The 26,024-nt window shown below is 44.3% G+C and overlaps 1 protein-coding gene across 1 annotated transcript; it reads right to left on the reverse strand.

Moving 5' to 3' along the window:
* Window positions 1-3,203: 3,203 nt before the first annotated feature.
* Window positions 3,204-25,764, reverse strand: LOC148833985 (uncharacterized). Its single transcript, XM_088915716.1, has 33 exons — window positions 25,721-25,764; window positions 25,137-25,405; window positions 24,754-24,908; window positions 23,889-24,108; window positions 23,302-23,537; window positions 22,967-22,974; window positions 22,086-22,357; window positions 20,623-20,777; window positions 20,152-20,404; window positions 19,893-20,061; window positions 19,511-19,767; window positions 18,238-18,395; window positions 17,760-18,012; window positions 17,488-17,650; window positions 17,003-17,277; window positions 15,551-15,702; window positions 14,805-15,057; window positions 14,548-14,710; window positions 14,124-14,389; window positions 13,742-13,899; window positions 12,670-12,940; window positions 12,417-12,579; window positions 11,999-12,267; window positions 11,496-11,653; window positions 11,116-11,359; window positions 9,280-9,448; window positions 8,485-8,735; window positions 8,146-8,243; window positions 7,785-8,061; window positions 6,587-6,755; window positions 5,214-5,470; window positions 4,745-4,842; window positions 3,204-4,579 (listed from the first exon to the last, which is right to left on the reverse strand). The coding sequence occupies exons 1-33, from the start codon at window positions 25,762-25,764 to the stop codon at window positions 4,268-4,270; spliced, it is 6,615 nt and encodes a 2,204-aa protein (XP_088771842.1). The 3' UTR covers window positions 3,204-4,267.
* Window positions 25,765-26,024: the final 260 nt, after the last annotated feature.

Genomic DNA, 26,024 nt, shown 5'->3' on the forward strand with positions numbered 1-26,024 from the left:
TCAGATTGAGTTTTCCCAGCATGTTGCAAAGCACTACTGCATAATTCAGTGACAATGCACTCTTTGTGTGGTTGTGTTTCACATCTCACTTGTTATAGGCCAATGGATAGGTATAGAAAACAGAATGATTTGGATTTGGAATCGGTTAAGGTTTTTTAATGGGAGATCTTCAACATTTAGCTAATAAACTCGATACAAAATGGAATGTTGGCTGAAAAAAAAATCTGCTTCTGAAGAATGTGAGCCTCCACAGAAAACTGCACCAGACCCTGAAAAATGTAATGACGGTGATGAGGAGATTCACAAAAGAAACAGGAAGGAGAAAGTGCGCAGATAGGTTTCAGGCAATTTGGCTGAAAATATATCCATGGCTCGAAATGAAAGATGGAGAAATGAGCTGCTCAGTTTGCAACGTGTTCAGTAGTGTGAGGTTTACAAAGTCTACATTAATTAGACACTCGAATGCAGTTGCTCAAACGAAAGTGTGAGGAGGAATCAGCTAAGAATGCTATGGCTGGGGCAATCTAAGCCGTACCAATGGAGGATGAGAAACAGGTCACTTAAAGCAGTGTACTTTGTTGCAGAAAACGAGTTAGCCAATTCGAATTTCGTTGAAGCATCAAGCTATGGCAAGCACACTCTTAGAAGAGTTAGACGCCTCTGTAGGGAGAAGGCCTGTGTTTTCTTAATATTGGATGAGTCCACTGATAAAAGTAACAGCAGCTCATTACTTATATAAGGTACATGCACAAAAAACAAGGTGAAGCAATCTTGTTGCAGTATGCACAGATGGGGTTACTATAATGTGAGAAAGCAGCCAAGGAGGTGTTCAAACACTCAGCGAATAATTCAATTCAGAGTTAACCAAATTGCAGCTAGCCAGATGCAGCCAGATCTGTGGAATAAGTATAAAAGTTCCCACAAAACTTGAGGGCATTCTTTCAGCAACTCTGCTATAAGAACCAATAAGCTGCGCGAGTTGCAGAAACAACTGGAAGAGCTGACACTGACGTTTACTCTGCCACATACAGTACAGTGAGGTCGTTGTCCATTCGAAATGCAGTGTCGAATTGGATTCATGGCACAAAACAGAATTAAAGCAAAATTCAGAAATCCACTGAATAATACAGACATCACAACTTTGATGCTCATTTCAGAGCTTGGGCCTCTTCAAGGACAGTTTAATTTCAACAGGGCAGTTACATGTATAAAGTGGAAAGAAATGAAGAGGACTAGAGAGAGAATAGGGATAAACTGAGAGAGACAACAAAGAGACTGAGGAGAAGAACAATAATGTATATATTACATTATTATAATATACCCCCTTTCAATAATGTATATAGTTTAGAAAGTGATTATCTGAGGTACAGTGCATATAAAAAGTCACCACCCCCTTTCAAGATGTTCACATTTGTTGCCCTAAAGAAGGCAAATAAAATTAGGCTTTTTTCAGTTTTATTTACAAATTGTACTATGCAACATCCAAGTTAAAAAAGGCAACATTTCTGAAAAAGTAAAAAAGTAGAATATTTAGGTTGGATAATAGAACACCCCCCTGAGTTAATATTTGGTGGAAGCACCTTTTGCTTGAATTACAGCCTTGAGTCTGTTTGTATACATCTCTACTAACTTTGCACACCTAGAGGAAGGAATATTTGCTCATTCCTCCTTACAGAATTGTTCAAGCTCAGTCAAAGTGCGTGGTGACTGTTGATGGACTGCCCTCTTCAAGTCATTCCAAAGATTTTTGATGAGATTTAAGTCAGGGCTCTCACTAGGCCACTCAAGTACATTCACCTTTCTGTCCATCAGCCACTGTATGGTTGCATTGGCGGTGTGCTTTGGGTCATTGTCATGTTGAAAGGTGAACCATTTTCAACTTCCTGGCTGAGGGCTGCAGGTTTTCTTCAAGACTTGTATTTTGCACCACCCATCTTCCCTTCTATCCTGGTAAAAGAAACACCCTCACAACAGGATGCTGCCACCACTGTGCTTTACAACCTTGGCATTATTAGAAGCATGCTGTATCCAAGTGAGCTAACCAGCCACCTCTGATGTAATAAAGTGATTGTGTTCAAGGGTGTAGTCGTGCTGCAGAAATAATTTTAATGTGTTTCTTTGTTATTTTGCACAAACGCTGAAACAAAGCCAGCATCCTCTCCTGATTTCTGAATCGGTGTAAGAGTCATTTCAGGGGCGAATGCCCCCTAGTGGCCATCTTCTGCAGAGACTCCTACTGTTGCATTACCCTGACACACCACTGGTGACAGGTGTCTGCTGTTCATGGAGGTTTGTTTACAAATTTGGGAGCAATTGCACCAGACCTAGAGTGAATGTCGAAATATCATTGCAAGGGGTGGAGAAACACCCAGGAGAGCTGGAAAGTCATGGATCTGGCCAGGTGTGTCCATGGTTTATTATAATTATAGCACCACAAACCCATTGCCTGGAAGGAAATCAGCCATCAGGCCTGAGACCCTCAGGTTTCTTTTTTCCCCCTGGAATGTTTTTATTTTCCTCTCCTCTGTGTCCATATGGTGAAATATGGCTTTATGGTTCACAGTGAAGAAATCCAAAGGGATACGAATTTTGTGCCCTGAGAAAAATACAATGGGCCCTGTTCTCATAATTATCCTTAGCCTTGGTGAGTAGCTGGCTGATGGCTGCAATCGCTCTTGACTCTCATGAGTGTCTAACAGACGTTCCATTTTGAAACTAAATGTTCTCTTGGTACACAAACAGTTGAAACTACTAAGAAAATACCTTGTAGATTTTCTGCTGGAATATCTGCTGTTGTTTTGGCTTTCTCTTATATAACTAAATTGATTAAATCTCATTGTATAAAAAGGGAAACACTGCTGTATTCATTTTCAGCTACATTCAGAACTGTATTCTGTTCTGTGCTCCTGTATGCAAACATAAAGGTCTGCTTTCCTGCTCAGTTCAAGAAGCTGATCATTGACTGATTTCTACAACAGCTAAACAAGACTATAAAGTGTTCTGTAGCAATCTGTTGTGAAGGCAGCTGAAGCAGATGAAATACTGATCGACTGATTCATTGAAATATATATACGCACCTAATGGAGTTCTATCATTACATTTCCTTATTATCTCCTGTTATGGACAGGTTCTGTAGTCTGTGTCGGGTTTTGTAGTAGACCCTATGTGATGCGATGAGAGCTGGAGGAAACAGGAGGCAAGTATGGGAAAACACACAGGGGTTTAATGGTGCACAAAATAATAGTGACAGTCCGTGAGACAATGAGCAGAGGAGACAAAGAATGGCATCCAAATCCGAGCAGGTCCAAAGGCAGGTCAGGGCACAGTCCATGAGTCCATCAGCAATAAATCCATCCTCTGACGCGTCAAGGTTAAAATCCCCGGGAACGGGGAAAACACAAATACACTAAAAACATGGAGGTCCTAGGATGACATGGCGAGTTCCTCCAGGTCCCGGCCTCAGGAAATGTGAGGTGTCGGGGATGAGGTCTGAGCCCTCAGGAGACGGACGTATGGTATCCTGGTGCTAGGCGGGCCTCACGACATCCGTACCCTAATGTTGAGCCCAGAGGACTAGAGGAGCTAGACATTAAATAGCAGTAGATGTAACAGGCTACATCTGGGGAACATAGCAACAATCTTGGAACTAATGACAAGAGTAGTGGAGCGCACTCTAGGGGAGGAATGTTGGCTGTGACAGTCTCCCTTCATTTGTCTCTTAACTGGATTCTCTGCAGGACTGAACCTATTGCTATATTCGGGCCCAGTGGGTGTTGATGTATGGCAAATACCTGCAACTGCAGAATTCTTGTGGTGATAAACAGATACTCCTTTATCTTTTCTATTTTTTTAATTACATTGTTTTGGAAAAAATCAGCACACATTGCAAGAACATTGATTTACATAGATAGAAGCTATGTGGATTCTAAAATGTTTACTATACAGATATATAAATTAACATACTGTAATTCATTTTGTATATTTCAAAGCAGGCAAAATCAGAAACAAAAATCTTTTTTAGCAATCATGTATCATCTTTGTCAATAATCTTAACAAATAATCTTAGTTAAGTGCTTTGTCAGCAAAATCTCTTTCTAAGTGCAACAAACACTCCTTCATCCCAGACGTACAGTAGATAAGAAAGTCCAGAATTGAATTCTGCAGTTAGGCTGAGGTACGTAGGGGTACAAACTGTTTTCAGATTTATGGAATTCAACCAGATGCAGCTGCTGTGTTTGGCCGAGGGTATCAGTGAAAGAGGGCGTGGTCACAGTGTGGACATCCAGGTGACCAGCAGTAAGGGCAGGGATACCAGGAAGAAAGCAGAATGGGACTTTTGGGGAGCAGCATATGAGCTGGGCTTGCTAGTGGTGTCAGTCTTGGGAGTTACCACAGGCAGGTTGGGTACGTTTGCCTGTAGGAAGGTCACAAACTGTGACACCTTGACGAAAGATCCGACTCTTACTGCGCGGACCTGAGCACCGCTGAGCTTGGCAGAGGAAGCTGTTTCGTTAACGGCAATGACACTGGCCTGAACCCAGGCATCCTGCTTACAGACCAAGGGACCCCCAGAGTCTCCCTACACAGAGAGAGAAAAATGTTGGGGGTCAGCACAGAGACAGAACGACTGACCACCTCTATTATTATTATTACAGTATAAAACATCCCCAATCAAGCATTGTGCCAGCAGAACTCCAAAAAATAGTCAGAAGAGCAATAGAAGAAGGAATATAGGTAGGGTTACCTGCTCGAGGAACAAGGAATCAATACAGATGCTGCTGTCTGAGGACGCAGTTGCACACGGAACAATCGTTGTGTTTAATTGCTGTAGGGCTTGTTCTCCTGCAGTCACAGAGACACACGTATAATTTAATTTATTACAACAAGAGGACATTTTACCCTTCACGATTTCTTTCTGATAGGTGGGACACTGGTCATTTGTTACCTAACCCTGTTCTAAAGAATACTGATACCCCTGCATACGGCTGTGCAGGATGGAGCAGTCTGTGTGATCCACCTTATCATGGACACAACAGCACTGCCCACAGTGGGGAACTGGGGAACCCCACCCCAAGGAATTCTGGTACGCCTCTACACGGCTGTGCAGGATGGACCAGTTTAAAAGAAGTACCTTGATCAATGAAAAAACAGCACTGTCCACGCTGTGAAATCTGTATCCCGTTTTGTAACCCTGGACTATATCCCAGACTCACCTGTCCCAGCTGTGTTGCCCCAGCCGGTGACCCAACACTTGGTGCCAGGAGCAAATGAGATTGCCTCCCCTGCCAAACAGGCTGGTAGGGTGTAGTCAGTGAAGGAGACATTGGCGTCCAGTTTCAGGAGGGCAATGTTGGTGCCACCTTGCTGGCTGGATTTAACGTCCAGGACCCCTAGGGATCTCTCGAAGGGGTTCAAACCATTTTGCTTCAGTCTTCCTACATAGACCCTCCATTCGCTGAGATTTACGGAGCTGGAATGGTAGAGAGAAAGTTGTACAAGCTATATTTACATGACTTTGTATGTAGAGTTTCATGCTAGACTTCCACTATCATGGCCATCAGTAGTGGACATTAAAGTGAATCAGCTGCACTTAACATGCAACCTTCTTGTTTACTCAGTCCAAAGTCAAAAATGTCTCTTTCATAGACAGATTGTCTTAAGTAGTAAGCTAAAGAACCTAAAATATTATTTCCTTTCTGCATTTTCTGTACTTGAAATCAGTGTTACTCTGTGTAGAATCAAGTTTACCTAGTCAATAAAAGATCATGTGTCTTGTATACTGAGGAGATGTTAATTCACAGTTGAAATATCTGATTTTGTTGTAAATATGCTGTCCAAGAATTCTAAGACAAAATTATCATTTCGCTTCTCTCCCAGTGAAAAAGAATCTGAATGATGTTCGTAAGAGCCAGCTATTCTGGCTGATTTGTTCATGAAGGCTACTACATAGTAATATTTATTAACAAATCAACGAACATCTTGTTGTTTCATGTCAGACTTCCTATTCCTTTGTAGCACGCCTCTGTCTTAGATACAGTGCCGAGTTTGTTCCATTTCTCTCTGTGTAGTTACATTAATGCCCACTGCCCAGCCACAAATCACTGTAACTAAGAAGCTCTTCCAGCCCTTTGCAGATATTCCTGCAATAAGTTCTCCTGCTTGAAATGATGCATACTTTTTTTTAAAAAGGGTTCATTTCAGAGCACCATTGTTTTTACATTGAGAAAAGACAAAGCAGTGATCCCCACTTGGCTAAGATGCCGTCATGCTGTCTGGAGACTTGTACAACCAGATGAGCTGACCTCAGTCAGAAAGGCTTTTGTTAAAGAGAGCCCTCCATCGGATACGGATTGCTGCACCTTCTGCATTGTACATCTGGCTCTGTGTCACCTTTTCCCAGTGCCATTCCTGCATTGACTCGAGTGCTAATATCTGTGGTCACTTCTAGATCCGCACCAGGTTTTGGTTGGGGAAGGACATCCATGTTATTGTGACTAATGACTAATTCATACTGTGGTTTCATCAGCAGCCCGTGAAGAAGCACTGTTTCAACACCAGGGGCTGGTTAGATTCTTGTTGTCTTTACCTGGGTAAGCACTGTGCAGCTGTCAAGACCCAGTTGCTGGCGATGATGGTTCCTCCACACGCATGTCTGCCATTCTGGTGCAGGCTGACCATCCAGGGCCAGGACCCCTCTGAAGCTGGCTGACCCCCAAGGAGAGGCGTGTTTATTTTGGGTCTCCCACAGATATTTACTGCAAGACACGAAGACACAGCAGTCAACTCTAGAGGGACCAGACCAGGGGGCACAACTCCAGTCTCTGGTTTTCCTTCCACCTCTAATTACCTAATTGAACTGAATTGAAATTATTTTCCTAGTTTGACGTGCTAAAGTCTTTTCATGTTCTGTATAAGATGGAAATTAAAAGAAAACTATAAAACCTGCTGAACAGCTTTTCTTGAGGACTGGATTTGGGTTCCTCTAGACTAGGCACATATTTCTGACATCTTGTCTCTTGCATAGCCTGTTGAACCAAATTTACAGTTGTTTCAGCACATTTCCTCTGTTATCTTGTGTTTATTCTGTGACGTGTCAGCCATTTCATTGAGTTTAATCGCACAGGCCTCTTTACAACAGAATATGCAGGATATCCTCTGTAGCACTATAACATGCCATCAGGAGTGATGGATGGTATCTTTTGAGACTGCACACCTTGTGGTGCTTGGGCCTGGAAAAAATCTGCATATCAAATCCAGTCCATTTCCTGATCATCACTTAGTGGTAGAAAGAAGCATTGGAGTTATGTGAGAGGCTGGTTGTTGGTTCAAAGTTTGGAAATTGAAAACGGCATCGAATGAAATCCTATCATCCTTCACCATCAAAAATATAAAATAATGAGTTCTTTAATCATTAATTTTCACTGATTTTAGAGAGTCATCAGACTGACAACATTACTTATGAACGTTCTCAGTGTGATGACCCTGTGGCATCTTTTCAATCTTTGAAGCAAAATTGGCAAGAGATTAGGTGCTGCCATTAGCGTTACAGTTCAACCCTGTCGGTGACCCCTGTGAGACCCATGGCTAGAAAACCACGGGGGACTTGAGATCTGCCTTAGCTATAAATTGGCTAAGTTAATTTTCCTCAAAATTCTGGAATTTGATGTTCAATCTATATTGATGATATAAAGGAAAAACAGGAGAAATGAAAGAAGCGCAGGTGAGCCAAAGGGCTTATTTGGGTCTTATTACATTCTTGTCGAAATATCTGGTATTGTACTCACGGGGGGCTGCAGTAGTTGTTGTAGTAGAGGAAGCAATGGATACTGGTGCTGTTGTGGTTGGAGTAACAGTGGTGTTGTCTACGAGTGGCAGGCTGGAGCCCAAAACACTCCTCAGGAAGGTTTCATACCGAGATACCCTGGTGAACACCCCTGGGCTGAGGGCACGTACAGCGGTGCTACTGCGGTTGCTAGTGATGGCTGTCTGGTTAACATCAACAACACTGGCCTGAATCCAGACAGATCCCTGCTTACAGACCAAAGGACTGCCTGAGTCTCTCTGCAGGAAGAGCAAAGCGGAGTGTGAGAAAGAGACAGATACAGGTTGAGCATATGGACAGTTCATGATTCATTGATTTCTTACCTGCTCCAGGTTCAGTGGCTCTGTGCAGATGCTGTCAGCAGAGGACACATTCTCACAAGGAGTGATCTTCATTTTCACTTCTTTAAGAACCAGATTTTCTGGAAAAAACAATATGGACATAGGATTTAAGTGGCTACTGGGACTTTTCTTATATCAAAATGGGACACTGGTCCTTTGTATCGTAAAATACTGCTAGTTCCCCCCATGACCATTCCTACTGGTTGCAACACTGGCCGTGGTCAGTCAGTGTGAGACACCTTTGTCTGAGATTCAACAGTCAGCACTGGGCAACTTGCAACCTTCTTAACCCTCAAGGTTAAATTTAATTCATTCACGTACCCCACACTTTGTCCCAGCTGGTAACCCAGCATTCGGTGCCAGTGGGGAAGGAGACACTTGCCCCTGCCAGGCAGATGGGCAGGATGAAGCCAGTGTAGGAGACGTTCGTGTCCAGTCTCAGGAGGGCGATGTTGGAGCCACTGAGGCTGCTGGTGGTAACATCCAGAACCCCCACCGATCTTTTGAAGCCATATGAGATGTTGTGGACCGTCAGTCCCAGACCCACACTCCATTCACTGGCATTGACTGAGCTGGCGAGACAGTAGAAGGATAGAGAATAAGAGAGGAAGGTTAATGTACACATGGTTGACATCAATTCAAATAGTGAACCTCAGGGAGATTGTCAGATCTGTTAAAGTTTAAACTGAGTTACAATATCCAAAATCCTAACCAATCATTAGTGCTTTTCTAACATCATATCAAGGCAATATATAAGTCATTTGTCAAGTCAAGATTGTCAGATCTGTTCAAGTCTGAACTTAAAGTTACAATATCTAAAATCATAACCAATCATTAGTGTAACATAATTTTTAAGGCAACATGCTATTCAGCAGTGACACTTTAACCAGAGGACAAAACTAAGTACAAAACTACTGGGGAAAGCGTACTGAGAACAGGAGGCACTTCTTTACCGAAAAGGTAAGTTTGGAATAAGCTATCCAGCCATGTGAAGATCACATTTTAGACACAGCATGAAGAGATTCTCCAATCAGGATAAGAGGCTCACATGTTCATAATGGGTAGTGAGGTGTGGGATGATGAAATGACCTGAATTTGAAAAGGATCTCATTCTACCTGCTTAAGCACTGTGCAGCTGTCATCACCCAGTTGCTGGCAATGAGGGTCCCTCCACACACATAATTCCCATTCTGGTGCAGGCTGACCATCCAGGGCCAGTAATCCTCCTGGGCATACTGACCCCCAGTGAGTAGTGGGTTGAGTCTGGGTCTCCCGCAAACTTGAGCTTAATGATGTATTGAGAGAGAAGAGTCAATAATAGGTGAAGCAGTGAAACCACCGGCTTTAGACCTTAGCTTCAGCTTTGGAATCTCTCACACATCACCCTCAGTGTTCTCAGTTGGATTCAGCCTCCCATCTCCAGTCCGCTGCATTTCATCAGATGTTACACCGTCTAGTACAGGGGTCTCAAACACACAGACACTCGGAAGTAATTATCTGCGGCCAGCAATGACTCACTTGGACTAACAAAAAGTGACTAATAAAGTTCCACCACCTGTCCTGAATCACACTCCGTAAACCGATATCCATTTTCGTTCCAGTTCCGTTATTCCTTAAATCCCAACTCGGTACAAATTTTGCTATCCATTCCATGCCTTCCGCCTTCTCGCATCCACTTACTAGCTTCTGCACCGCTGAGCTCTTCTGGGTCATTTATATATTTTGCTTCCTCATAAACTTCTACTGTTTTCTATATTGTTGGTGAGGGCCCTTCCTTTGATAGATCAGCTGACTTTTTCCCATGGCCATCTTGCTCAGGTCCATTCAGAGTATTTTAAGACTATCATTACGGAAATGCCTCTCGTTGATGATCCTCCCACGGGTGATCTTACAATACATTTTGTGTTCTATGGATTCATTTTCAATAATCGCCATAGAAATATTATTTTTCTTATTTTTTATGCCGCTATTATTTTTATTTCCAGTGAAGTTACCATTTGTTACCTAAGCAACAGTTCTAGTTAGTATGTAATTAAAATTCTAATTCGTACATGCTAGCTACTGACAGTAGTTGGGGCTACTAAAATATTTTACTGTCTAACAATAGGTAGTATATTTATGCTTTTATTAACCGTCAATAATATCATCATCGTCGAGAACGATTGCAGAAGAGAAACGAATTTTCCAAGTGGGGAAAAATTTATATTTTGTCACAGAGATGAAGGATAAAATCCAGTGTCTCGTTTGTCTGCAGTCTATTTCGGTGCTAAAGGAGTATAATGTATGCATTACGTATGTATTACATTACAACAGGATGCATCGAGAACAGTATAAAGAGATAACTGGCAACATGCGAGATGAAAACGTTCAGCAACGCAAAGCAGCTCTTGCAAAACGTAACTTTTTCACAAATATTAACAAATCAAGTGAAGATTCCATAAGAGCAAGCCTCATCATCAGTGAAATGACAGCAACCGTACACAGAAGGCCAGTTCATAAAAGATTGCTTTATAAAGGCAAGCAAGATTTGTTTCCCCGATAAAAAGAAAGTGTTTGAAGGCATAAGTTTGTCTGCAGATACAGTTGCCAGCAGGATTATTGAATAAGCCACTGATGTTCATCAGGAACTGGTTGTAGTTGCAAAACATTTCAAAGCATTTTTAATTGCCCTTAATATAGTCAGTCCTGAGCTCTTAATTATTTTTCATTGGCCTGAGGAATTTCACAGGGGAATGGAGGGCTTTCACAATAAATGTGCTGTCGAGACCGAGGCACTTTTGAGAAGAAAGTAAATGTTGCTGTGAATGGGTATAACACTAATAATACTTAATATTCCAGAATACCTCGCTTTGACTTCCTAGTGATTATTTTTAGAGGCCATCAGTGTTGATGGATAACTTTCATTCTGGTCTCTGTCATGTTCTTCTGAGACATATCCTGGCTTTTACTCACTTGCAAGTGCACCAGCTGTTGAAGGGCAAGTAAAACTGCTGTCAGGATCCATGCCATTGGAATCAAAATGGACAAATCCTGGAGTGGCCATCTCGACCTGCCTGTTGATCCAGTCCTGGTACTGGGACACCCTGGTGTACACTCCTGGGATATTGGGCCGGGCACAGCCATAACCAAAACTCACAATACCGGCCTGGACCCAGGCAGAGCCCTGCTTACAGACCAGGGGCCCCCCTGAGTCTCCCTGGAAACAGATAAGGGAAAGTTGTTATAGATATAATTATAGAAAACATTCTCAAAGTTTCTTAACACTCTGCTCAGTCTGAGACAAGAAGAGAGTATTGGAGGATAAAGATGAGAAAAAGACAAAGTGTTCATACATTGCAGGGGCTCTTCCTGTTATCCAGCACTCCAGCACAGATCATGTTGTCAGTGATGAAGTTCACACCAAAGGTCAAGTTACTTATACAACCACACTGACTCTTTCCAATGATGGGCAGTTGAACTTCTTGTAGGGTCTTGTTATTTGGCAGACTTACTGGAAGACAAGACAGATAATAAGATCTAAGATCCACCATTAACATGTTATTGGTAGCTAACAGCCATGTCTTACAGGCTGGGAGTCCAATTGCAGGAGCCTGGTGTGTTCTAGAGGTTGGCAGAGAGGACCAAAGGATGAACAGAGATGTGCTTTGTAATGGTGGACAGAGGTCATAGAAGACTATTGTTTCAGGCAGGCAGATGGATGCAGGAATAAGATTTGGGGGATTGGTGCTTTAGACCAGGATATTGTCACCATTAGCCTTCCTGTTATTGTATCCCTGAAATCCCTCAAGTAGCGTCTGGTTTAGCAAAGCAGTAAACATCAGTGTTATACACTCACCACCATCAGCTATGTTTCCCCAGCCAGTGACCCAGCAGCTGGTCTCAGTGTGGAAGGAGCTGCTGTTAGCTGCCAGACAGATGGGCTGGATGTAGTCTGTGAATGTGACAGGGCTGCTCAGTTTCAGTAGGGCGATGTCATTGTTTAAAGTCATATAATCAAAGTTGGGATGCAAGATGATCCTTTCAACTCCTCTGGACACTTGGTGAGGGTTAGAGCCCTCCTGACTTTCCTTGCCCAGATACACCTGCACCATCATGGAACTAATCCTGGAATTAGAAATGTCATCAGTCAGCTGTGCTCAGTCACAGCACAGAATTCTTCATTCATTATGCTGCAGAGCATTCATACAGCATGTTTTAGAGACCTATTTTTAAACCACCAAGATCAAAAAAGAGGGTTAAACGGGTTTAATTACCAGTATGTGCAGTGTGCGGCTGTCAGCACCCACTGATTGTTGATCAGGGACCCTCCACAGAAATAGTACCCATAATATTGCAGGCTTGCCTGCCAGGGCCAGTACCCCTCTGGTGCAGAGTCACCCCCTACGATCCTTGGATTAAGGCGTGCTTGCCCACACTCTGCATGAACAGGATAGAGAGAGAATGTTAAAAAGGGTCTGTTGACCGAAACAAAACTTGGGTAGCAGACTGAAATAAAATGGCACCTACCACCAGGTGAAATTGGAGAAGGCACAGGAGTGGGATCTGGATTCAATGAACTGCAGGTTACATTGCTGTCAGGGTCTGTGCTATTGGAGGAGAAGGTCAGAAGACCTGGAGTGGCAGACCCCACCTGTTCATTGATCCAGTCCTGAAACCGGGACACCCTGGCGAACACCGCAGGGAAACTGGGACGGGCACAGCCCACTGCAAAACTCACAACACCAGCCTGAACCCAGCTTGAGCCCTGCTTACAGACCAGGGGTCCCCCTGAGTCTCCCTGCAGAGAGAGATAATACAGAAGCATTACCTGATAGCCCTTTACTGTATATTAGGTCCGTGGATGGCATGAAAGAAAGAATGCATTCATGGCAGAGGACATTGACTGTCTGGAAACATTTCTGACTTGTTTTTCTTTGTGTTACTTAGTTCACTTTTTGATGTGCTAATTTGTGATGAAATTATGAATAACTACATCTTTTGAACTGTTTTTCACTGGGATGATAAAACTCGAGCAATGAGTGTGGTAATGTTTGTGTCTAAGATTTATAATTTACACTAAGATATATTTGCTGCAAAGAGCCTGTTGTGACCTTGTCTAACACAAAAATTTTGCTCTTAATGAGACAATGACTTCCCTTTCTTCAGTAGAAAAGACACTTCAGTGGTGACTCGTTAAGTAGGTGTACACCACCTTCTGTTCTGTAATTGTAATTATAACTCATCAGAACAGGCAGACAATTTCAAAGAAGAATGTGGAGGCAAGAATATCTTTCTTATATTAACACTCTAAAGAAGGCTGAACAGCAAAGCACATTTGCACTTACAATAAAAAGAAAAAACGTTTGTGAGTGCTACCCTTTTAATCATTTTCTACTGTTGTGGTATTCCCAGTGATTTTTAGACAATTTAATTATTTGAGTAATGTTTTGCCTGGTATTTCAGTTCAGTATGTTTCCTAATGTGTTTCTGTACGGATTTATTTCTGAAGACTCCCTGAATGAAAGTTCCAGACACCAAGTGTGAAACGGGAACAGATGGAGGGTGAGAAAGAGCACAAGAAAACAAAAAGAAATTTTACCTGGCAGGAGCCCTTCCCTCCCTCCAGATCTCCAGCACAGATCATGTTGTCAGTGATGAGGTCTGGTACAGGGATCATGTTATAAAGACAGGTACACTGTCTGTTCCCAATGATGGACAGCTGGACCTCCTGTAGGGTTTGGTTGCCTGTCAGAAACACTGAAAAACAAGACAGATTGTCATCTCTCAGACAGTGGGCCTGCATGGCAGCTGAAGTTCATCATTAAGACCTGTTATTTTCCCTTTTCAGAAGTTCTCTCAGACACCACCGCCAATGTCTCCTCAGTGGAAACTGCCAACTATGCTTAACAAATAAAGCAGGCCCCATTCCTACCCATTGCCTTCTCTTCAACAAGGGATTTATGTCAATAGAGCACGCTCACCTCCCTCAGCTATGTTGCCCCAGCCAGTGACCCAACACTGGGTGCCGTTTTGGAAGGAACTGATATTGCTTGCCAGACAGATGGGCTGGATGTAGGCAGTGAAGGAAACAGGCTTGTTAAGTCTAAGTAGGGCAACGTCTTTGTCGAAATTCGAATACGCGGGGTGCGGGATGACCATTGTGACCATTCTGGACACTTCATGAGTGTTTGGTCCGAGTTGTGATTGCCTGCCCAGATACACTGTCAACTGACGTCCGTCAGAGATCCTGGAGAGAGCGAGAAGTCATTAGTACAACTCTGTCTAAAGTCACTCCTGTTACTCAAATACACTTATCCTCAATTATATCTCTTCAGATCAATATACTTCCACCTCCAGATTACACTTTAACTCTTTAATTAAACAAAGTTTAATTGGTTTATTTACCCATTGACACAGTGTGCAGCTGTCAGCACCCACTGGTGGTTGATCAGGGACCCTCCACATATGTGTTGCCCATAATAATGTAGGCTGGCCTGCCAGGGCCAGTACCCTTCTGGGGCGGAGTCACCCCCCACAATCCTGGGACTGAGGGGCGCCTTTCCACACTCTGGAGGAACAGGCCAAAGAAGATATATAGGAAGAAATTAACTTTGAAAGATCTGAATAAAAATCATACTTCTCTTTTTCCTTAATTTACTTACCACTTGGCATAATTGGAGTTGTGCCCAATGAGCTACAAGTAAAATTGCCATCAGTGTCGGTGCCATTTGAAGTGAAGGTAAGCAGTCCTGGAGTGGCTGACCAAACCAGCTCATTAATCCAGTCCTGGTACTGGGACACCCTGGTATACACACCAGGGAGACTGGAAGGAGTACAGCCATCTCTGTATTTCACAACACCAGCCTGAATCCAGGCAGAGCCCTGTTTGCAGACTAGGGGACCTCCTGAGTCTCCCTGGAGAGAGAGGAGAGGTGTGGTGGTTAATACAGACACTTACTGTACACTACAGTACATTAACAATGCACTGAGAGAGGGGGGGTTCCAGACACTGATACAGACAACATGCTAAAGGATTTTCAATCTATCTCCTTATTACCTTATTGTCCCGATTCCAAGTGAGAGTGAGATGTAGCCATCCATTACATTATTAACGGTCATTGCAACCCTATGTGTTTTCCAGAAACATTCCAGAAGGCAGTCCATGTGCGCACCAGACATGCTCAGAGAGACAATTTAACCAGTTAACCTTTAACCTAGCTTACATGTTTTTGGAAGTTGTCAGGAAAGCAGAGCACCTGGCAAGCACCAAGGTGAACTTAAGGAGAACATTCACACTCTTCATAGAGGGTAAACCATTTCAAAATTGATCTGACGATATGAGATGTGAGGCACTAAGCGGCCGAAGAGAAGGAGAGTTGAGGAGACAAAAGAAGAGAAGTGTGTGTACCAGACATGTGGCATTCCCCCCATCCGGTACTCCTGCACAGATCATGTTTTCAGTGATACTGTTTACTCCAAAGGCCTCAGCATACAGACACCCACACTGTCTGTTTCCCATGATGGGCACCTGGGCCTCCTGTAGAATCTCAGCATAAAAACCTGAAAGACAAGTCAAGTCATCGTCAGCTTTCTCTCTCTGCCGTGATCCCAGTTTATGGCTCAAATTAGTCATTAAGTCATTGCTTACCCCCCAGGTATACCTCCCTCCAGGTAATTCTGCCACACCTACCCCAACAGGTCCCTACCACAGGGAGCACTGCTAGCACTAAGCTAGCAGTTACAGAGCTGTCCTTTACTTACAGGAGACCATTACCTAAGTTTATCTTTGTAAATATACCACAGGATGTTGAGATATTGGCCATGATGCGGGGTAGAGAGGGGTGGTTTGAAAATTATTTCCCGTGCTTCACTACACTGGACCATGGGAATACCGTGACAAATGGATGTTTATTATGAATATTTACTGCAGGGTGTCTGTATGGTTCACGGAAGTAAATTGTAGTGAAGGTGTGTTGAAGCTTCACAATAATGACAACAATAACAAATGTAAAGACCATAATAAAACTATTAAAAAAACCTTCCTGTCATTGTCATACCTGCTCACACTAAAGGTCTCTGCGTTTCACCAGGAGCCCTTATCCCACAGGTGGATTCCCTGATCAGCCATTGACCACCTGATGTAGAAGAAGATCCCACCTGCTCACATTCAGTTTAGGGCTAGTTAAAATAATCTCATGCTGTGGCAGCTATAGTTATCCTTTGCTTGTCTTGGCATCCTCTTGTTATTCACCTCTATGCTTTGACAATGTTTGCTTGACTTACACATTTCTGTATCTCCCTGCTCTGTGGTGTTTACCTTGTGTGGACTTTCTGGTTTCTGCCTGTGATTCTCCCTGCGGTTCTTTTGCTTCTGTCCTCTGGTCTCGGACTTGCTTTCCCTGCCTTCTCATTATGACTCTGGACCATGTTTTACTTTCACCTGCTTTGCACTTCTCGCCTGACTGACCACTTACCCTTGTCTGAATCTGGATCCATCCTCAAGCCTCTGATTGCTTCTTATTGTAAGAACTGCTTCCCACTCATTAGGGAACAGTTCTTTGAAATGACCTAGTATTGTTTAATATCTTAAGACATTAATATGAAAGTGTTGTTTATATTATATTTGTAAGTTCTGGGAATTAATATGAACTTGCCATTTCTACAAAGAAGAACATCTGCTTTGTATAAGTTAGCAGCCATAGACAGCTGTTTCCATATTATTATTGGTCATCAGGGCGGTATAGTCTTTGACCTGTGAAGCAGGCTCATATGTGCATCTTACACTGAACAACCTTCAATATTTCAGTTTTTGAACAGTAAAGTCCCTATGAATTGTTCTTTAAATATTAAGGATACTCACTATATATGTCATCTGTGTTGCCCCAGCCAGTGACCCAACAGCTGGTACCAGTGCTGAAAGAGCTGCTGTTGTCAGCCAAACAGATGGGCTGGATGTAGTTGGTGAAGTTGACAGGGGTTTGCAGTCTCAGCAGGGCGATGTCATTCGTGAAGGTCGTAGAGTTGAAGTCAGGGTGCAGAATGACCCGTGTGACCTTCCTAGACACTTCGCTGGGGTTAGAATTCATCTGGTTCTGCCTGCCCAGATAAACTGTCAACTGTCTGTTATCACTGATCCTGAGAGAGGGAGAGATCATTATCACTGTTATGTCTAAACTACACTCTGTTACTCAGATATACTTTCAGAAGACTGGAGTGAAAGTAGCTAAAAAGAGAATGTTGCTGTAGAATAGAGGTCCTTAGCAGCCCTGGATAGCATTAATCTATCACATTTTGTAAACACCTATTTAATCAAAACCAGGAAAAAGGTTAAACAGATCCAGTTACCTGTAGACACAGCCTGCAGCAGACAGCACCCACTGGTGGTTGATCAGAGACCCACCGCACATGTAGTACCCAAAGTAATGCAGACTGGCCTGCCAGGGCCAGTACCCCTCCTGGGCAGATTGGCCCCCTGCAATTCTGGTACGGAGAGGTGCCCGCCCACACTCTGGATCGACAGCAGGGAGACAGAGGAAGATGGGGAGGATGATCTATTGAAAGGCTGTATGATAGTAAACTTCTCTGCTTCCTGATGATTGAGGTAAAATATCACTTACCGCTTGAAGATATTGGGGTACTGCTTGGTGGACTACAAGTGAAGTTCCTCTCAGGATCTGAGCCATTGGAACTGAAGGTGACAAAGCCTGGAGTGGCCATCCCAACCATCTGATAAATCCAGTCTTCATACTGCGACACCCTGGTATACAATCCAGGAATGTCAGTCTGGCCACAGCCCTCTCCTGGCCTCACAATACCAGCCTGCACCCAGGAAGAGCCCTGCTTACAGATCAGGGGTCCCCCTTCATCTCCCTGGAGGCAAGGATAGTGAAGGAGGGAGTAAGTACACACTGACCAACTGGACCCTACAATACATTAAAACTGTACTGAGAGAGAGGGGGGCTAATACAATAGGCTGCATAGAGAGAAAAAGATCTAATAAGCATTGGGAGAGTCTGAAGAAATCAGCATTTCTTGACAATGTTGTGAATTGAACAAAAATGAACCTGGCAATATATGCAGAAGGAGTGTCTGTACCCAGCAGGTATCCTTGCCTCCATTCGGCTGTCCAGCACAGATCATGCTGTCATTGACCGAGCCTGGTCCATAGTTCAAATCATAAAGACACCCACACTGCCTGTTCCCAATGATGGGCAGCTGCACTTCCTGCAGGGTCTGGTTCCCTGGCAGAGACACTGGAAAAGAGGTTGACAGATTTTGTACCCAGTTGGTGGCTGAAATCCAGAATGATGGTTTGGTATCCTTTATAGCAGGATCTCCTAGTCATCGCCACTATACTCAGCCTATCATTGTCCACCCACTAAGAACATTGTTGTCAGTGACCCCAAACGTATGTGAAGAGGTTGGACTAAAGGGGCCACTGAGTTTTTGCTCATTCCTTATCACCCTTAAGCCTTTTCTGTTTTAACAAAAGGGTACAGTATACACAAAGATCTAATGTTGCTGACCACCTGATCCACCAGATCCAAATCTCTTAATTGCCCATAGCACATCTGTGTGCTACAACAGAAGCCTGTAAACACACATTGTTACACATCTAGACCCAGAGGGTATTGTGCTCATCCAGCAATACAATTTATTGCTTCTCTTGTCATTTACATCTGCAAAATCGGAACATCAGAAAAAGACATATTTCGGAGATTGTGTTGCAGTAGTGAGTATAGGAGATCTTTCCCTATAATTCCTCTTCAGTCCATTATCACACTGACCTTTCTGTCTGTGTCCTTTCACTGGGATTTAAAAAATACCACAAAGACAAGACAAGACTCAAATCTGGTTGCCAATCTCCGAGTACTCAACAATCGATTTTTTTCTTTCTAATCTCTCAAAACATCTGGAGATCTCTGCCTCCCACAGTTCCCCCGGTATCCATTTCTGACTTACATCTCTTTTGTTCCCGCAATACAATTTATTGCTTCTGTTGCAGAAAGCGATTTCTGTCATTTACAGCCGCAAAAGACATATTTTGGAGAAAGTGTTGCAGTAGTGAGGATAGGAGATCTTTCCTCACTAGCAGACCCCAATTCTGACTAACATCTCTTTTGTCCCCTTTTCACTTCCCCGGTCTCACATTCATCTGCCTCGCCCCATGTTTATTCGTCCAATACTCCTACTCTCTGCCCCCTATACACATGACGAGACTACTCAACCAAAGTGCTGATTTTTCTTTTTCCCTTTCATTGCGGAATTACAGGTTGATTCAAATTGTTCCTTTGCAGTTTGCAAGCTGTCACAGCTCCCTGCACAAGCCTCTTCAGTGTGTGTGACTGATTAGAGGGGATAAACTCACTGAATTCAGCTGTGAAGCCCCAGCCAGCAACCCAGCAGCTGGTCCCAGTGTAGAAAGAGCTGCTGTTGGCTGCCAGACAGATGGGCTGGATGTAGTTGGTGAAGGTGACAGGACTGCGCAGTTCAAGCAGGGCGATGTCGTTGTTTGAACTAGAATAGTCAGGGTGCAGAAGCACCTGCTTAACCTTCTTGGATAATTCCTGGGAGTTGGGGCCCGCCTGTGTCTGTCTGCCCAGGTACACTTTCAGTTCACTGACCCTGTAGAGAGAAAGGTCATATTGCTCTGTTTCCCCATTACTGTATTCAGTTTGCCTCAGTTACAGTACGGTACTACAGCATGATGAAACCGCATGAAAATCCAATGAGGTTACAAACAGACTTACCAGGCTGAGTAGACACAGGTTGCAGCTGTCAGCACCCACTGCTGGTTGATCAGGGATCCTCCACATCTGTAATACCCAAAGTAATATATGCTGACCTGCCAGGGCCAGTACCCCTCTGGGGCAGAGGCACCCCCCACAATCCTGGTACTGAGAGGGGCTTTTCCACACTCTGGAGGCACAGGACAGATAGATAAATATAACTTAAGTGTCTAAATGAAAATGATTACTTTGCATTTGATTTAACCATACTATCACCTACCACTGGAAGCTACTGGAGTAATTTTGAATGGAGTGCAGGTAAAGTTGCTGTCAGGGTCTGTGCCGTTGGAGCTGAAGGCCACGAAGCCTGGAGTGGCCAATCCCACCTGAGTGTTAATCCAGTCTTTGTACTGGGACACTCTGGTGTACACACCGGGGAAATTGGGCTGGGCACAACCCTCTCCGAAACTCACAACACCAGCCTGAACCCAGGAAGTGCCCTGCTTACAGACCAGGGGACCCCCTGAGTCTCCCTGCAGAGAGACAGAGAGATGCGAGGACCCAAGTTATTATTTGGACAAAACAATCATTTTTTTGTAGACTGAAACATATTTTACTCAACAGTAGGTATGCAAAAGATGGAGAAAGAGAATTGCAAGGGCACCCAAGAGACTTTGTCAGATTCGTCAACTCTTCGCGCACTGACTGAGAGGGATATGGACAGCAACAGAACAATGAGAAGTGTCTTAACCTGGCAGGAGTCCTTGCCCCCCTGCAGCACTCCTGCACAGATCATGTTGCCAGTGACACTGTTCGCTCCGAAGACCACATCGTTCAGACACCCACACTGCCTGTTCCCAATGATGGGCAGCTGGACCTCCTGCAGGGTCGTGGGTAGACTAGCTCCTGAAAGACAGGACAGATCATTAAGTGTCAGGAAGTTACATCTGCATCCGGGAAGCATGATTTCATTGACTGACTCTAGACAGTTTTATCACCCTGCAACCCACTGAAGCTCTTCACGTGTGATCCTGGCCAGTACCTGGATGGGAGACTCCTGGGAAAGCTATGGTTGCAGCTGGAAGAGGTGTTAGTTGGATCAGTAGGGGGCGCTCACCCTACAGTCTGTGTGGGTCCTGATGCCCCAGTATAGTGAAAAAAGGCACCGTCCTTCAGGTGAGACATAAAACCAAGTTCCTTCATTAAAAATCCCAGGGAATTTCTCAAGAACAGTAGGGGTGTTACTGTGGTGTCTTGCTCAAATTTCCCCCTGGCCTTTACTAATCATGGCCTCCTCATAATCCCCATCTCCAAACTGGCTTCATCGCTGTAATCGCCTCCCCACTAAGAGCTGATGTGTGGTAAGAGTACTGGTGCACTATGGTTGCCGTGGTTTCATCTAGGTGGGGCCACACATTGGTGGTGGTGGTGGAGGTTAGTCCCCATTACCTGAAAAGTGCTGTGAGTAGAGTGTCCAGGCTTTATTATTATTAATAATAATAGGTGCATATAGACGAATATTATGCTGCCTTGCTTGAAAGTGGTTCTCTGCAATATGAATTGTGTAAATTGTAATAAAAATTGTAATTTTTTTTTGTAATAAAAAAGCATGTCAGAACTTTCCCAAAATAATTACAGAAAGTGACCGAGTTTAAGTCTTTGATGCAAAGACTTGAATGTTTATGAAGTAGGTGGTACACTGTTGTGAACCTTATTTTAATATTTTTAGCCACCACTCCCAGCTATTTCTGTATCTTATATTTATATTTATAAATATAGTTAATGAGGTTCAGAGGCATTATTATACTTTATTATACTTTGGTTGTTTTTACTTTTAGCTACTGAAATTTCCCTTTAGTTACATGATTCCATATTTATTTTTTTTATTAAGTGGATTTAGAGAAGTTCTGTACTAAGACAGATTAAATAAAGCCATTGGTTCTTTAACTTCTAATGCACCACAGGTGCCACCTAGGCAGTGGTCTTCTCTAGGCAGTGAAGAGTTACATTCGGTGTGCCGAATGATGCTGTGGCATGCTGTGGTGAGCTTGCTGTGGAGAAGACCTTTGCCACACATTCTGAGTGGTTGCATCTGTATATATTTATATGGTTGAAATTGAGTGGTCTGTGTTGGCACAGGGAGATAAGGCTCATAGAACAGTCACGCCTATAAGCAGGAGTGTTTGAAGCGCGATGCCAATGAGATCCACTCACCATCCTCAGCTGTGTAGCCCCAACCAGTGACCCAGCAGCTGGTCCCATTGTAGAATGAGCTGCTGTTGTCAGCCAGACAGATGGGCTGGATGTAGCTGGTGAAGGAGACAGGGCTGCTCAGTCTCATCAGGGCGATGTCGTTGTCCTCGGTGACAGAGTTGTAGGCAGGATGCACAATGATCTGCTGGACCGACCTGGACAGTTCATTGGGGCTGGAGCCAAACTGTGTCAGCCGGCCCAGGTACACTGTCCACGGATAGGCGTTCAGGGGGCTGGAGAGAGAACGAGAACATAAGTTCTGCCTCAATGTCTAAAGTCTGTCATGCTGTCTGATCGTGAAACGTTCAACATTTCTGTGTTTTAATCGGTCGATGGCAGAATTCTATCTGGACCAATTGTGGCTCTTGGCTCAGCTTAGCTGGAGTGCTGTAAATATTGTGAGAGTGCACGGGTTTTAGACTGCACCTTTTCACCAGCTCCAAGTCCTATATATCTCTGATGGAGATAGAGAGCCAGTGTGAAGTTGCTCCATTGTCGGATCTTCTTATCAGAGGGCTTAGGTGAGCATTTAGGCTGTGTAAAAGATTTGAGGAAGGGATGCGCCTTAGTTAAGGACTTGTGGCGTGACTCTGGCATGATCACCTGATTAGCCACATGAGCCTTTGATTCTCCTCTAATTTTACCGGCGTTAGTACCGACACATCTTCACTCCGCTGTCAGGGAAGAGCGAGAGGGTTAATTTTCTCATCCCCAGGGCCCTCTTGGGGTGACTAGTAGACTCAGGAAGTGAATTTTTCTCCTTTATGTCTCAATATATACAGTAGATGCATTTTTTGTATACAGGCAATAGGAGCGCACTGAGCATGTCAGTCTGTTTTTACCTCTCCCTCTGTGGGCAGAGGACTTGTCACTGTCAGGTGCTCAGAGGTGCTGGAGAGTCTGTGTCAAATTCGGGGTCTGAGTAGTAAAATGTGTGAATGTCATGTTTATTCTGGAGCAGAAGAACACTGACCTTCACTACCATGGGACTCAAGTCAGACTTGTGTGGGAAACCAGATTTAAAGAAGTGCCTAAAAGTTTGAGCCATCTTTGGTAGCATGTTTTTTAAAATGGTAATCACCATCTTTACCTTAATATAATAATATAAAGCACTAAACCATAACATTTCCTGTGAATTGTATAAAGAAACTTGAGTTTTACTTTTTAAAGGGGATACTGGTAGGCCAACATCAAGGTGCTTGAAGCTAGAGACGTTGATGTTCAGAGACGACAATCCTGTTTCTACGTACTCTGGGATGCAATGTGCAGCCGTCAGCACCCACTGGTGGTTGATCAGGGATCCTCCACACATGTGTTGCCCATAGTAATGCAGGCTGGCCTGCCAGGGCCAGGACCCCTCCTGGGCAGGGTTCCCCCCTACGATCCTGGGATTGAGGGGCACCTTCCCACACTCTGGAGGAACAGGACAGAAAGAAAGACCTGATGAGTCCAAATGATACCAAAAAGAATTCAGTCATCGAAGAATAAGGCAAACATTTTTTTAAAGTTGTATGTTATTTAACTTGTTGTTACTGCTTCTGTACTGTGTTTATGTTTTTTTTGGTGTTTCCTTAATGTCTCTGTATGGGAGCATACATGCAAATAAGCATTTCATTGGACATGTGGAGATGAAAATACACTGAACTCAACTGAACATTTACCTACCATTTGGTGCTATGGGGGCTGGTGGAGGGGTCGGGTAAGTGATTGATGGAGTGACAGGAGTGGTCAGTGGTGCTCTTGTAGTAACTGTAGGATCCGGACCACAGGTAAAGCTGCTGTCGGCGTCTGTGCCACTGGAGGTAAAGGTCACAAAACCTGTGTCTCCCGACCCCACTTGTCCATTAATCCAGTCCTGGTACTGGGACACCCTGGTGTACACCCCTGGGAGACTGGGACGGGCACAGCCCTCTCCAAAACTCACAACACCAGCCTGAACCCAGACAGAGCCCTGCTTGCATACCAGGGGACCCCCTGAGTCTCCCTGCAGAGAGAGAGAAGACTGTTAGAACAGGAATTGACTGACACACAGCCCAGTACTGTCCACTAACTGAAAAAAAGACAACATAGACGTCCAGAAAGTGAAGTGGGCCATAGCTCACAGTCTCCGGTCTGCCTGGCACCCGGCTGTGTTCACACACAAAGTTGAACACCTCCTGCTGTCGTGAGATCTCGACTGGGAAGGTTGTCTGTACATCCTGTCCCCACTTAATGGGTAGTTACCTCGCCAGCTTCAGGATACGTAAACCCTGCCCTGTCTACAGTCAGACATTCTGTCATTGAGCCTACGCGCCAATGGAAGTGCTCCTCACATGAACCAGCCATTTAGGCATGAAGGACTCTATCTGAATCAGCCAGCCTCCCCGATCCTGATATCAAGATGGAACCTGTTGGCAAGCCAGATCCCTATGCATCCTTAGCAGCCAACCAGACCTGCCTGGCTGCATCGCACAGCTTCCCTGTTCTGTCCACCTGTCCATCTGCCTGCCCAGCGCATCCCCAGCTCTCGCCTAACAGCCCGGCAGCCTGACAGTCACCAGGACCTCAGCAGATGGATTCCTCTGCCAGTCATACAAACACAGGCCGCATGGTAACATATATGATGTAGATACAGAAAGAAAAGAGTTACCTGGCAGGAGTCCTTGCCCCCCTGCAGCACTCCAGCACAGATCATGTTGCCAGTGACACTGTTTGCTCCGAAGGCCACGTCGTTCAGACACCCACACTGCCTGTTCCCAATGATGGGCAGCTGGACCTCCTGCAGGGTCGAGGGTAGAGTTGTCCCTGGAAGACAAGACAGTTTGTTACTACCTAACCCTTTTGCCCTCTTGGTGCTGATTATACTGGTCACAATGGAGCAGCGATCAGTCACCAGTCATCCCAGGTCTATCCAACCCTTGAGATCCATGACTCATTCTGTAGGGCCATTTGAAGTTGATCTTGATCTCAGTAAGCTAAAGGAATAGTCCAGCCTCAAAGGTGGAATAAGCAGCTCTTGCCAAAGATACTCACCACCTTCAACTGTGTCTCCCCAGCCAGTGACCCAGCAGCTGGTCCCATTGTAGAAGGAGCTGCTGGTATTAGCCAGACAGACGGGCTGGATGTAGTTGTTGAAGGAGACAGAACTACTCAGTTTCATCAGGGCGATGTCATTGTTGTTGGTTGAGGAGTCATAGTTTGGATGCTTGATGATCTGCTGGACCCCCCTGGACACTGTGTTGGTGCTAGAGCCTGTGTCTGTCACTCCCAGATACACTGTCCACTGACTTGGAGTTGTGGAGCTGAAGAGTGAAAGAGTGGAGAATGTGAGAAGAGTTGAAGTATTTCTGATGGCACAAATAGTTTCTGACTAGCCACTGTGAATACACAGTGCAGGAAGTATACAAAGAGAAACAGATATAATTTATCAATTCTAACCAGATCAGATTTACTCTGACACTGATGACTTTAAGAGCTCATCAGTTTTCACAGTCATAACAATCTGCAGTTCCTGTCGGCACTGTACATACTGACAGAGGGGGTCCTGTTTCTCTCCTACCCTGAAAAGCAGTGCGCTGCAGTCAGCACCCACTGGCTGTTGATGAGGGTCCCCCCACATGTGTGACCCCCATTCAGATGCAGACTGGCCTGCCAGGGCCATGACCCTGGCTGGGCAGACTGGCCCCCAACGATCCTGGTGTTGAGGACAGCCTGTCCACAAACTGGAGCTTAGAGAGAAGGAGGAGCTTGGTTAGTGTGGATTGTGCTGTTTCTTGATTCAGCAAAGACAACTTAGCAATTGGGTAATTATGTTGAAATTACACTACAGTTTTTGTGTGCTGGATGTACCTTCCTATCGTGTTGTTGAATACATATCATGAAAACTTTCAGGAAGCAGCTGGAGAGGATCTTGGCTGCTCT

The sequence above is a fragment of the Atractosteus spatula genome, chromosome 5 (genome assembly GCF_055471065.1).
Source record: "Atractosteus spatula isolate fAtrSpa1 chromosome 5, fAtrSpa1.hap1, whole genome shotgun sequence".
Lineage (NCBI taxonomy): Eukaryota > Metazoa > Chordata > Actinopteri > Semionotiformes > Lepisosteidae > Atractosteus > Atractosteus spatula.